Raw genomic sequence first — 13,873 nt, 5'->3', positions numbered from 1 at the left:
AATCTGACCTCACTTGACACTTACTAGCTGTGTGATCCTGGGCAAGTCACTTAACCCTTGTTGCCCTCCCCCCCCCAAAATAAATTAAACAATTGGAATAATGGATACATTGTTGGACTTGTAATCAGGAAGATTTGAGTTTAAATTCAGCCTCAGCTGGCTACTAGCTTTGTGGATAGAGAAAGTGAGGATGAGAGAGTAAATGACTTGGCCCAGGCCACAAAGCTAGTAACCAGCTGAGGCTAAATTTGAACTCAAATGTTCTTGACCACCTTAGAAGATTTTTGTGAACACTGAGATAATAGCTGTAATGAAAACCTTAAAGCATTATATAAATGCTAATTGCTGAGTGCTAATAAAGACTTTTAAGAGGCCCTTGGACAGCAAGAAGATCAAATCAGTCAATATTTAAAGAAATTAATACTGTCTATTCACTGGAAGGCCAAATAGTGAAGCTTAAATCCTTTGGCCTTATAATGAGAAGATAGGACTCGATATTGGGAAAGATTTAAGGAAAAGGGAGAAAGAAGCAGCAGAGGAAGAGATGGATATATAGTGTCATGGAAGTAATGAACATGAGCTTGCACAGATTTGGGGGGATAGTGGAAGACAGAAGGGTGTGGTGTGCTATGATCCATGGAGCATGAAGAGTTAGACATTACTGGATGGCTGAAAAACCACAATAGCAAATTGATGATGATAATGGCAATGATGATGACGATAGACTTTACAGGAAGTTGAGACTTGTGGATTAAGACAAAAGCACATTTGGGAGAGGGGGAAAAGAGAGGGTATTGGACCTATTATTTCCATGGTATAGGGAGCTCCCAATGAGGAAACCCTTCCTACCAATGTGAGTTGGCCCTTTTTCTGTACCTTAGAATCTTAGACTCTAGGCTACTACTTAGACTCTGTACCTTAGAGTGGGAAAAGTTGCCTGAAGGCACTTAAAGGTAGAATGATCTGCCTGGGTTTACATAGCCAGTTTGCATCAGAAGACGGGATTGTACCCAGGTTTTTCTGACTCTGAGATTGATTCTCTATCTACTGTATGCATAATGCCAAGCTTCCTAGAAGGTGTTTAATAATATTTATTGAATTGATTTAAATTGAAAACCCCAGTAGGTTACTCTCTTGTAAAGTCCTCTTGTTTGGGTCTCACTTTCCTCATCTGTAAATTGAGGACTTGATTACCTTCTTCTTGTCCTAAAATTGCGGATTCTAACATCCCCTCCAGAAGACCTGATTTCTGTTCTTTGCTCTAAGTCCTACTATTTGCAATGGCCTTGAGTAAGTCACTCCCATTCTCTGAGCCTCGATTTCTCTCTATAAAATAAAAGATTTGCAGTAGATCTCTTCTAACTCTACTAGCTCCTGAGTCACAATAGAATATCCTGTCCAGTTTTCTTCTCTATCTATGTATTCTTGGCTTATTTTAAGATTTGGCCAAAATAGAAAGTATTTGATTATTTAGGCAATGATTTAAAATGGCATGGGGGATGCATCTTATGGTGGACTCCAACATTGATTGTCGTGTATATGTAATGTGATAATAATGTGTGTGTATATATGTATATGTATACATATACACACATGTGTACACATACACATATAAACACACACATACATATCCTGTGTGACATTCGAACAGAGTAAATTCAAATTCAATACAACAAATAGTGAGATTTAGCAATCCTACTGCATATAAGACATGCAGTACTTTACAGAGAACATCACAGTGAGGAATGAGAAACAGAATGCCTAACACTTAACCATTTCATGGTTCTGAGGTTGTCATCAATGTTCTAACATCACATCTTTGTTGCACGTTATACTGGTTACAAAAAGTAATAGGTTATATCTGTATTATTTCTTAGTTTGCCAAGAGCTTTTCTCTCACCAGCACTGTGAGATAGGGAACGAGAGTAACATTATTTCCATTTTATAGGCAATGAAGCTAACAGTGGGAGAGAGAGAGTAACAATTGTTTCATGGTAATAGAAATAGTACCAGAGATAGAATCATGAAGCCTGAGTTTGAATCACGGCTCTAATCTTCTTACTAACGGTATGAATAAATAATTTCATCACAGGAGGCAATGACACCTGTAGTACTTACATGACAGAGATGATTTTATGGTGGAGATGCTTTCCAAATCTTAAAGTGTTTATGCATGTGTATATATACATATATTTTTATTATTTACAATAATTTAATTATATTTCCATTGTATTTATAAGAATGTAAATGAACAAATATTAGAATATGATAATTTTTCATTTATAAAATAGTTTATATTATCATATATTTATATACACATTTATATATATATCACTGTATAGTATTACAGAGACTATATATCATATAGTATTATATAGCAAAGTTTTAATAATAACATACAAATGTGTATTATTATTAATACTATTAATGCTCATTATTAATATTATTGATACTATCATTACTGCCATTCCTATTATTTTGTAGCAGCACCCAAGGATTTTGGGACTTTGTTTGATTCTTGTTCCTTAACATTTAGCTACTGGAAGCTGTACCTCCCCTCACTATTCTTTCTCTGCTTCTTTCCCAGAATGTTCCCAGAAGCCAGCCTGCCACATCACAACCCTGGAGGTCCGGCCTTCTTCCATCCGGTGCATGTTCTATCCAGATACCCAGAGCTGCACACACAGCCTCCAGGGCCACAGCTGCCGGCTCTTGCTCAGGGAGGAGGCCGCCTACATTTATAGGAAGCGAGGTAAATTGAGACCTGTGGATTCAGAGCCTTGAACTGAAAACCCACTGGATGAAGACTGTGGTTGGAAACAGCGGGGTGGGATGGTGTTTTATTGTTGGATGGAAAACCTGACAAGCCTGGAAGAGTTTTGTTGTGATTTTTTTCCCTAAGCAACTGTAGCCAGGGCCAGACTTATGAAAAAAGTGATACCTGTGAGGTATATAAAGTATTTGATTATTTATGCAATGATTTAGTCGAATTTGAACACAGATCCTGATTCCATGCCCAGAGACCTCTGCCCATGGTGTCACCAATAAAATCCAACTATAGTTAACAGATAAGTGCCTCATATAATATGGTAAGAGCCTCATAATGTACTATGAGACTGGGAGGATCAAGAAGGCTTTATTGGAGGAGGTTGGTCTTTGAGTTGGCCTTTACAGGGTGGGGGAGATTAAATATGGAACTGGGGGGAAGCACCATGCTGATACTATGCTCCCAGCTCTGGAATTCAGGTGCCATTTATCCCTTTTAGTGAAGTATATATTAACCTTCACTAGAATACATTTTCCCAATAGATACTGCCTCTTATAGCCAAGCTTGGAAATTTCTTGAGTTGTGGACTTCAGTGTTCTGTAAAATGAAGCAATACCATTTAAAAATCTTATTGCATATTCTTTTTTTTTTTTTAAGTGAGGCAATTGGGGTTAAGTGACTTGCCCAGAGTCACACAGCTAGTAAGTGTTAAGTGTCTGAGGCCGGATTTGAACTCAGGTACTCCTGACTCCAGGGCCGGTGCTCTATCCACTGTGCCACCTAGCTGCTCCCTTTTTTTTTTTTTTTTTTTTGTTATTGCATATTCTTAATGAACTATACAGAAGATGCAGACTTACTGTGTGCTAGGCAGAGTACTAATGTATGGATAAGAATCACACAGGATGAGTAAGAAGGCACAAATCACTGGAGTCTGTCCCAAGGAGGGACTACCCAAATGGAGATCTCTGATCCATGGGTTGGGTAAGAATGGGTTTCAAACGCAACACAGGAAATTTACAGAATTTTTGGGATGCGGGTTTTTGTTGTTATTGTTGTTGAGTTGTTTCAGTCATATCCACCTCTTTGTGACCCCATCTGGGACTTTATTTATTTATTTATCTATCTATCAATCTACATATCAATCTATCTATCTGTCTATCCATTTATTTATTTATTCATTCATTAGTTTGTTTATTTATTTGTTTGTTTGATCTTTTTTTTTGCAGGCAATGAGGGTTAAGTGACTTGCCCAGGGTCACACAGCTAGGAAGTGTCAAGTGTCTGAGTCAGGTCTTCCTGAATCCAGGGCTGGTGCTTTATCCACTTTTACACCTAGCTGCCCCCATTTGAGATTTTCTTGGCAGAGATACTGTAGTGCTTTGCCATTTCCTTTCCCAGATGAAGAAACTGAGGCAAGCAGGGTTAAGTGACTTGTCCAGAGTCACACAGCTATTAAGTATCTGAGGTTGGATTTGAACTCAGGTCTTCCTGACTCTAGGCCTAGTGTTCTATGCACTGTGCTACCTAGCTGTCCTATATATATGCTTATAATAGCTAGCATTTATATAATACATATAGGCTTATTATAGCTAGTATTTACATAGTGCTAGAAGGTTTGCAAAGTACCTTATATCCATTATCTCATTTGATCCTCATCATTAACCCTGTGACGGAGGTGATATTATTATCCTCATTTTGCAGATGAAGAAACTGAACTTGAAATAACTTGCCCAGGGTCACACACCTAGTAAGTGTCTGGCAGGATTCAAACTCAAGTCTTCCCAGCTCCAAGTGCAGCATTCTATCCACTAGGTCACACAATAATAATAATAGTTAACATTTACATATTATTTAGTGTTTGCAAAGCATTTTTACAAATACTATCTCATTTGATCATTATAACAACCCAAGTAGGTAGGTGCTATTATTATTCCCATTTTAGAGATAAGGAAACCAAGATAGAGGTTAAGTGACTTGCCCAGGGTCCCACAGTGACACACACCATTGGTTGAGGTTAAATTCATGTCTTCCTGACTCAAGGTCTAGCACTCTCACCACTGTGCCACATAGTTATTATTAAATAATTAAATTAAATAATAAATTAAATAATAAAATAATAATAATTTATTCAATTAACTTGTTTTTAAATCCAGTGCTCCCAGTGGCCTGAGAACACCTTCATCCCACATAGATCCTTATAATACCTATCAAAGTTGTCAGAGGACAGAAATGCTCAGCTAATATTTTCCCATGTCTATTTGTTTGATATGCACCAGATTCAGATTCACTTTGACAGCTCTGAAGGAAGTGATAATTAATGCTGTCTGTGGGAAATCAGATTTGCATCCTCTTAAAATTCTTAATTAAAAAAAGAAAAAAAAATTAAAAGTTACTCTGACATATTCTTTCTCTGTCAGATTCCAAAATGAACCAACTTCCCCTGGAACCGACCAGGTCTCCAGGGGTGGCCGGAGTCAGGCAGGCCTCTCAAATGCTGAATGTTTAGCAGTCTCTTCAATTTTCAAGCCAAACAGGAAATCTTGTGAAGGAGAGAGGAGTAGTTGGTAACTTCAAGAAATGTTCAGGTTATAGAGTGCCCACTGGATCTTTCCAATTCTTGAGTTTCTGCTTCTGGTCTCAGTTCAGGTTAATAACTCCTGTGGCAGAAGAATGGGTGGTATTCACTAAGTCATTGGAACTTTGGAAAGCACAGGCCAATTACATTAAAAACTCAGGTTTCTGTAGTGTTTTACAGTCTGTGAAATACTTTCCTCACAATACCCAGTAAGGTACTTAGTGCTAAATAGTAAACACTATTGTATTGTGGCCATGAACTATAAGGAAAAGAAAACTAGATTCTAATCAGGGGACCTGATTTTGAATCCCAACCCTACCATTTACTACCCCTGGGACCTTTGGAAAGTCACTTAAGCTCTCTTGGCCTCTGTTTACTCATTTGTGAAAAGGAAAGGAGTTTCTGTCCCTTCCAGCCCTAATCTATGATTCTGTGGTCTTCCTATTCCAAATCCAAAGCTCTTTCTATTATGTCAAGGGTTAACTTGGCAAATGAGACTAAATTCTACTCGAGGAAGATTTTGAGGTGTAGATAGTCATAAATGACATTAAGTAAATGTCCATAAAAGAAACAGGCTAAGTTTGCTGTGGTTCATTCATTCAAGTGCCTACTGTAGACATAGCCCTGGAAAACCCTTGGGGGAGCAGAAGTATTGGTCTGGGCCCTCAAAGGAGGCCCAGACTCATAACATTTCACAGGATAATTTCAGACTGGAAGGAAACTTAGAGGTCGGATTAGTTCAGCAGAGAAAATGTACATTAGAACCAATAAGAGGATTACTGCAGCATTGCATTGTGTGTCCTTTAAACACAGAATCTTCACTTTGGAATCATTCTAATTAATTGTTGAACAGTATTCCTTTTTTTCCCCTTTTGACCTGAAAGTAATTCTCTGAAATCCCCGCCCCCACTGTGGCCAAGCAGAACCATCCTTCCACCTGTCCAGGTGTTGGGATGTTGTCAAAATTGGAATTGCCTAAATAGAGCCACTCACCATTTCCCCTCTTTGCTACTTATCTGCAGAGAGAACTAAAGGGGAAAAGTCAAAATTTCCTAATATCTTGGGTGGGCATAACTGAAAGTTATATTTCAGCTTTAAGCAGGGATGCTGGTAGATGTTAAATAACTGGCTCTCTGGGGCAAAAATGCATACACAAAACACTTTTCAAGTTTAATCTGCATAATTATAATTTTGTCTATCACTTTCTAAATTCTAGACAATCAACAAAACAATAAATCCAGCCTTGATTTGTAAAAAAAAAAAAAATTGGAGTTGAACCAGCTGTTTTCTAAAGTGCCTTCCAACCCTAAGATTCTGTCGCTCAAAAGCATGGCATTTTTATCATTAAATATTAGTAAAACAACAACAACATGGGCAAAGTGTTTATTTTTGCCATTTTCCTACAGGTATCTCCACGCTGAACTATACCACAGACCCAGCCACGGTATTCATTGCCACCCAAGGGACTCTGAAGGGCAGATCTGAGGCAATTCAAGTGGGTACCGAGTGGAAACGAGTCATACAGTTCTTTGGAGTTCCATATGCGGCACCACCACTGGCACAGAAGCGATTCAGTGCACCAGAATCATTTAACTGGACTGGGTCTTGGGAGGCCATGGTGCCACGGTAAGAGTGCCATTGAGGGGTAGTTTTGTGGGTCTGCTCTACATCATAAATCTAATCATGTCATTGCTCTTCCCATGAACTATCAATAGCTCCCTTGGCCTTCATAGTAGAGGTTACATTTCTCTGCCTGGCCTTTAGGCCATCCAGCCACACTCCAGCCACACCCTATGTAGGGAAGGGAATTGTAGCACAGTAGAAAGAACACTGAGCTTGGATCTAATGAGACAATGAAGGGAAAGCATTTTGTAATGATGACTGATATGTAATTATTAACCTCTTTGACCATCCCCATGCCTGGAAAGGACAGATGGGTGGTGTGCTAGATAGAGCGCTAGGCCAATAGTCAGGAAAACCTGAGTTCAAATCCAGCCTTAGACTTTACATGCTGTGTGACCCTGGGTAACTCACTTAACCTTGCTTGCCTTAGTCTCTTCATCTGTAAAATGAACTGGAGAAGGAAATGGCACTCCTGTATCTTTGCCAAGACAAAGAGTTAGACATGACTGAAATGACTGGACAACAACAATGCCTGTAATGCTTTTTCTCGATCCCTTTAAGGGGCAGCTCAAGCACTACCTTCAGTATAGTCCTTCCTCATCCTCTCTACTATTAATGGCCTCTGTCCTTAACTATACCCTGTTTCACTACCTTAGAACTGTTTGTATTTATTCTGCATATTCTCATAAATTGTCTCCCCCAATAGAATATAAATTCCTTGAGGAGAGGATAGATTGAACTCTTCAGAGGTTTCATCTGTTTTTCTTTGTGTCTTCAGTTCCCGACGTTGTACCTCGTCCATAGAAGTTACTTCATAATAAGTGACTGATTGCATACCAGACTTTGCTTTGTTCCACGGTTAGGATATGTGTCCTTAACTCAGCTTTCTTTCAAATGTGGACAGTTACTGAGAGGCAGGGTTGAATGAGATGGTATGGATGGTCAGGACAAATTCATTCCCACTTATTGTTTTGTTGATTAGTCATGTCCAACCCCATTTGGGGTGTCCTTAGCAAAGATACTGGGGTAGTTTGCCATTTCCTTCTCCAATTCCTTTTATAAATGAGGAAACTGAGGTGAACAAGGTTAAGTGACTTGCCCAGGTAGTAAGTGAACAAGATCACATTTGAACTCAGGTCTTCCCGACCCTAGGCCTGGCATTCTATCCACTACACCACCTAGCTGTCCATAGATGGCACATAGTAGATAGTAAATAAATGTTTTTAATGTATTAAGTGATATAAAGTTTATAAAGTCTATTGCGTAACTTATCTCACTTGATCCTTATAACCCTATGCTAATGATGACTGTCATATCCACTTTACAAATAAGGCAATGCAGGCTTAGAAAGGAAAGGGCCCAAACCAGGACTCGAGCTAAGACCTTCTGATCTTTTCAGAACAAGCTGCCTCTGTAAGAATGGCCAAATTACCCCGCTGAAGCCTGGAGCTGCCTCTTTCACCTACTTTGCTTGCTGTTTCACATCAGTTCATTTGCATCCTAGATGATCAACCAGGGGCTTTGTGCATAGATATGCCCATTAGACATTAGTACACAGAGAGAGGCAGTTTGCTGTGCAGTACTGATCTCTGTCTAGACTCTGCAATTTGGAATGTGTTTTTACAAATGTTTAAAAGTGACTTTTACAAACAAAGAACTCCATGAAATATTGACAAGACAATATGTCTCTCTCCTTTATTCATTAGTGATAAGAAAGGGAGGTTTGGGAGGGAGGAGACAGCAGGAGAGGAGGAAAGAGAGCTAGGGGGGCAATGAAGGTCATGAAAATTAGCTTGGATTGAATTCTGTATGTGGTAACTCAACCTGTCTCTTTAGGGCCAACTGTTGGCAGCCTGGATTTGGAAAGGCCTCATCTTCCACTGTCAGTGAAGACTGTTTGTACCTGAATGTGTTTGTCCCTCAAAACCTTGTGAGTATTAAATGACGAGGATATTTGACATGTAAATGAGTCACTGTTAAAAAATTGCTTTCCCCTGGTGGGCCAACAAGGTCAAGATTCCAGGCTCATTCTCCAAGTAGTCTGATATGTTTCCCTTTGTCCCCATGGTCATAACTCCACCTAACCCTTGGTCACTGCACATCTGGGTGAGAGTGTGGATTGCATAGTGCTAAGTCACCCCCCCCATATAAACACTGGTCACAGTGTCCTGTGGCACCTCCATTGTTTCATCTTCGCATAGGAGGGGTAGTATATTCTGTACGTCAGCTGCAGCTGACCTCATAGGAACTGCATTCATTCTCCAAAGAGAGAGCAGGCTTTTTCTGGCATTCTCTGCATATCATGCCCTCCTCTCTCCCCACCCTGCTGTGCAAGATAAAATCTGAACTAAAAGTCAGGGATGGATTATATCCTGGGTCTCCCCAAAAGGGATTAACAGGGTCCCTTCTATCGAAAAGCTATCCAACTGTGGATATCAGGTGAAGGACTGCTATTTACTTTCTCAGCCACGAAACATACTTAACACACAGAAAACTCAGAAACATACGCTGAAAAATACCTGAAACATGAAACCGTAATCCCTCGCTGCTATTGTGTTACACTGGGAGACTACGGGACTGCTGAGCAGATTTCACTTTTACCTCAGTCTGCATTTTTCTGAGCAGTCACTCATGCAGGGATGGCTGGTCATCTCCCCCAGTAGCAACTCCTACTCACAACCAACGCTCAGTTTAATGACTGGACCTCTCTAGCTCATGAAGTAACCATGATAGAGGCTGGAAGCATCTCTCTCTCATGACCTCTATTTGGCTAATGTGATCAAGGAAAGAAACACAAAGCAGGGGAGGCAGCTGGGAAGGCAAGTCTCAAACTCCAATTCATCCAGGCAAGCACATGTTCTCCCTGCTTTGTGCTAGTGATGATCATAGTTCCTGCCTTGGGGGAAGGGAAGTAGAGAAATCCCCTCCCTCTTACTGCCTTCCCCTGTGCTGGAGGGCCAAGAGAGAGGTGTCAGAGTGCAGAGACAAAGGGGAAGGCTTTGATCTCCCTTTTAGAAATTTACTGAGTGGATAGGTCTCTTTAATCTAGTTGTCAGTCACCTTTGACATAGTCCCACAATCACAAGGATCCAGTAAGGGATCACTGTGTCATAGCAAAACACAAGTCATTGGGACCAACAAAGAATTGCGCCATCATTACTTGGCACTGAGCCAGAGGACTTGATCCTCTCTCCCTCCCTGAGCCACAGCTTATATTCTCAGTTGCACAGGAGGTCCCAGCAGACCAAGTAAGCTCCCCGACCATCCTTATCACACGTATAATGTTCCTGCTATAGTACTAGAGAGGCAGTTGACAGCCTGCTTCAGGCTGAGCCATATGGGGTGGGTATACTTAGGGTAGGATTGGAACAGGCCTTAGAATGCATAATGTCAGAGCAGAGAGCATAGAATGCCGGAGCTGGAAAAAAAGCCTTAGAAATCAGTCTCAAACCCCTCAATTTACTTCTAGAGAAACTGAGGTTCAGAGAAGTGACATGGGGTTTGTAAAGTATGTTGTGTGCTTTATCTTGCTTTCTTTTTATTGGAAGAATAGCTGATAGATCACCCAGTCAAAAGAGATTCTCCCCAGATTAAGCAAGCTAGAAAATGTTTCCATTTGATCATCACTGATTCATATATTATGATGCTACAATTTCCAAAATGAGTGCTCTTATGAAAATGGTTTACATTTTATATTGATGGCTCCCTATTATATGGGAGAGCAGCTGCTAGTCATATTGGTAAGATTTAGGTGGCGTCTGCCTCCCATTTGCTAATCTATTAGGATTTCTACCTTTGGGAAAATTCCTATAGAGAGCTAGTTCCATCTATTGTGGGTTGATTCATCAATTTCAGCAAGTGATATTCCCTAGCTATAACCTCCTATTCTGGGGGTGGGTGGAAGTGGGATGCAGTCCTCTATGCACTGAGTACAGTCTCCAACAATATATTGTAGATGCCTTACGCCAGCAAAAAGGGGGGGGGGGAGTCTGAGGTAGCAGAAATAGCATTAGACACCATGAAAATTTAGCTGGCTCGCTAGGTGGCACAGTGGATAGAGGGCTGGCCCTGGAGTCAAAAGGACCTGAGTTCAAATCTCATCTCAGGTACTTTCTAGTTGTGTGACCCTGGGCGAGTTGTTTAACCCCAACTGCCTTAAATACCTGGGGTCTTCCCCAGGCGCCTAATATATGTCTTGTCACTGAACCCAGATGGCTTTGGAGGAGAAGATGAGGTTGGTGACCTCGTACAGCCATCCCTCACTTAAATCCAATTTAGTGCAAGTCATGACATCACCCAGATGTTGTGGTCCCCCTCAAGAATGAAGGACAAACAACAACAACAACAACAACAACAACAAACAACAAACAACAAGAAGAAGCATACTCTTGCTTCTGAGATTCTGTTTGAAAAAATAAGTTAGGCAAAATGTATCACTTAACTGAAAATGATGGACTAGGAAGTGGTGACTAGATGCTTGTAACAAAATTGCCATTTCCTGATTTTGTCTACTTCAGTTGGTATAATCTGTCTTGAGTGAAAGGCCCTCCTATTCTTCCCAGTGAAGCCCCGCCAAAGACCTGGAGCAAAGAAGCCTTTATGGCATCCATCTTGGGTGGCTTACTGACCTCAGTCAACTCAGATAAGTGGAGAGGGTGAATCTGAGAGTGAGAGCAATGTCATTTGAGTCTCCAAAGTCCTAGGCTTCAGACCTGTGTTTGCATGCAGCTGAGAGGTGACTGTGACTTACTGCGTTTTCCTTCCTCATTCCCCATTCCCACCTGCTCCATTCCTATTCACTGGTAATAAGGCAAATTTTTTCTCTTTGCTGATTAAGAAGAAAAAAAAGGAGATTCAGGAAAAGAGTGATTCATGCACATTGATGGTTTTCTACAGTTTAAAACATTCCAGATCTTCATGTTATCCCATGTGAAATTTAATCTAACACAGCCTCTAGTTTGATGTTTTGGGGGGGAGCTTGGCATTAAATAAATCACATACACATATGTGTGGGATGGTTAGGTGCTGCAGTGGAGAGAGTGCCACCTCTGAAGACAGGAGACCCAAGTTCAAATCTGGCCTCAGACACTTACAAGATGTGTGACCCTGGGCAAGTCACTTAACCCCATTTGCCTTAGTTTCCTCATCTGTAAAAATAAGCTGGAGAAAGAAATGACAAATCACTCCAGTAGTTTTGCCAAGGAAACGGCAAATGGCATCACAGAGTCAGAAATGACTAATCAATACAACAACAAAATATATACATCTCTCTCTCTCTCTCTCTCTCTCTCTCTCTCTATATATATATATACATACATATATGTGTTACTTGCTTGTGTTGAAAGATCAGTTCTTCCAATTTCCCTGTATGTGTATGTACATATAGCCACAAGAAAGTAGTAGAAAGACACCAAATTAAAGCCAGGAAACCTGGATTCTTGTTTAGTCTCTGCCACTGATTTGGACAAGTCATCCCTCTTCTGTCCTTGCTCCCATTTCAGGGGACCATAGGATTCAAAACTGGAAGGGACCTTAGGGAACTTTTTGCATGTGACGAAACTAAGATCCAGACATGTGAAGGGATTTGCCATTTTAGTTGCAAGTAGAAGAGCTGGAATTTGAACCCAGGTATTACGACTTGAGGACTGGCTTTCATTCTACTCTACATTATAGTTCTCTTGCACTGGTTAGGCATTGGACAAGATGATTTCTTAAGGACTTTTCTGTCCCTTTGATTAATCATTATTTGCAGGATATCTGCTAGAAAGAAATTTATATCACATCAAGGGTTAGGGCTCCTGAAATAAGAAGGGGGAAGGGGGGGGTAAAAAGCAAGTCATAGCAGAGAAGCTAGGTGGCTCAGTGGATAGAGCACCGGCCCTGGATTCAGGAGGAACTGAGTTCAAATCTGACCTCAGACACTTTACATTTACTAGCTGTGTGACCTTAGGCAAGTCACTTAACCCCAATTGCCTCACCAAAAAAAAAAAAAAAAGCAAGTCATATTTCAGGGGCAGCTAGGTAGTGCAGTGGATAAAGCACTGGCCCTGGATTGAGGAGGACTCAAGTTCAAATCCGGCCTCAGACACTTGACACTTACTAGTGTAAGGGCTAAAATTCTAGCTAGTCTGTCTAAAATATGAGTGGTCGCCAATAAATTATCAGCTTTAGCAAGAGTTTAGACTTTTAAGCATTTATTAAAGAGAATAAGAATTTGGTGAAAAGAGAGAAAGAGGCCTAGATTCAGCTGTCTATCTTAGGGAGCCAATGTCTCCAGCTCCTCTCCCTACTGAGGTCCTCCAGAAAAAGCGCAAGAGAGCAAGCCTCACCTCTTTTATAGACAGTATCCATGAACAAACGTCACTTCCTGATGCCAAGGGAAACCACATGGCTTGTCCTCAGATACCTTCTTCTTATGGCAAAGCTTTCCTATAGTAACTCTCCAGCAGGTGGTGTCATTCTAATCGTTACACTAGCTATGTGACCCTGGGCAAGTCACTTAACCTCCATTGCCCTGCAAACAAAACAAAACAAAACAAAACAAACAAGTCATATCTCAAGGCCACCCCACATAGAAAAAGTCTTTTTTAGATAAGGGGTGAAAACCATATGCACCCAATTTGCACACTTAAAACTGAGCCAGGTATCTAATATTCTTTCTCCCTCAGTCTATAAAGGCTGTTTCTCATTTTTTCAGGGTCGGAATGCATCAGTGCTAGTGTTCTTTCACAACACTGGTGAAAATGGTGGGAGAAGGGAGCAGCTAGACCTGGAAGGATCGTTTCTTGCTGCAGTTGGAGATGTCATTGTGGTCACTGCAAGCTACCGAGTTGGCATCTTTGGCTTCCTGAGCACTGGTGAGTTGCATTCATTCATTTAATCATCATTCAACAAACATTTATTAGGTG

At 40.7% G+C, this 13,873-nt stretch overlaps 1 protein-coding gene across 1 annotated transcript in view; it reads left to right on the top strand.

Annotated features, from left to right (window-relative positions):
- Positions 1-13,873, top strand: part of TG (thyroglobulin) — a 395,662-nt gene that overhangs the window by 212,160 nt on the left and 169,629 nt on the right. Inside the window, 4 exon segments of the mRNA XM_043991635.1 lie at positions 2,588-2,752; positions 6,749-6,968; positions 8,802-8,895; positions 13,663-13,822. Coding sequence (XP_043847570.1) covers positions 2,588-2,752; positions 6,749-6,968; positions 8,802-8,895; positions 13,663-13,822 — 639 coding nt within the window.

Source organism: Dromiciops gliroides, chromosome 1 (genome assembly GCF_019393635.1).
Source record: "Dromiciops gliroides isolate mDroGli1 chromosome 1, mDroGli1.pri, whole genome shotgun sequence".
NCBI lineage: Eukaryota > Metazoa > Chordata > Mammalia > Microbiotheria > Microbiotheriidae > Dromiciops > Dromiciops gliroides.
The sequence above is the reverse complement of the archived record's forward strand: the minus strand, read 5'-3'. Positions and strand labels throughout refer to the sequence as shown.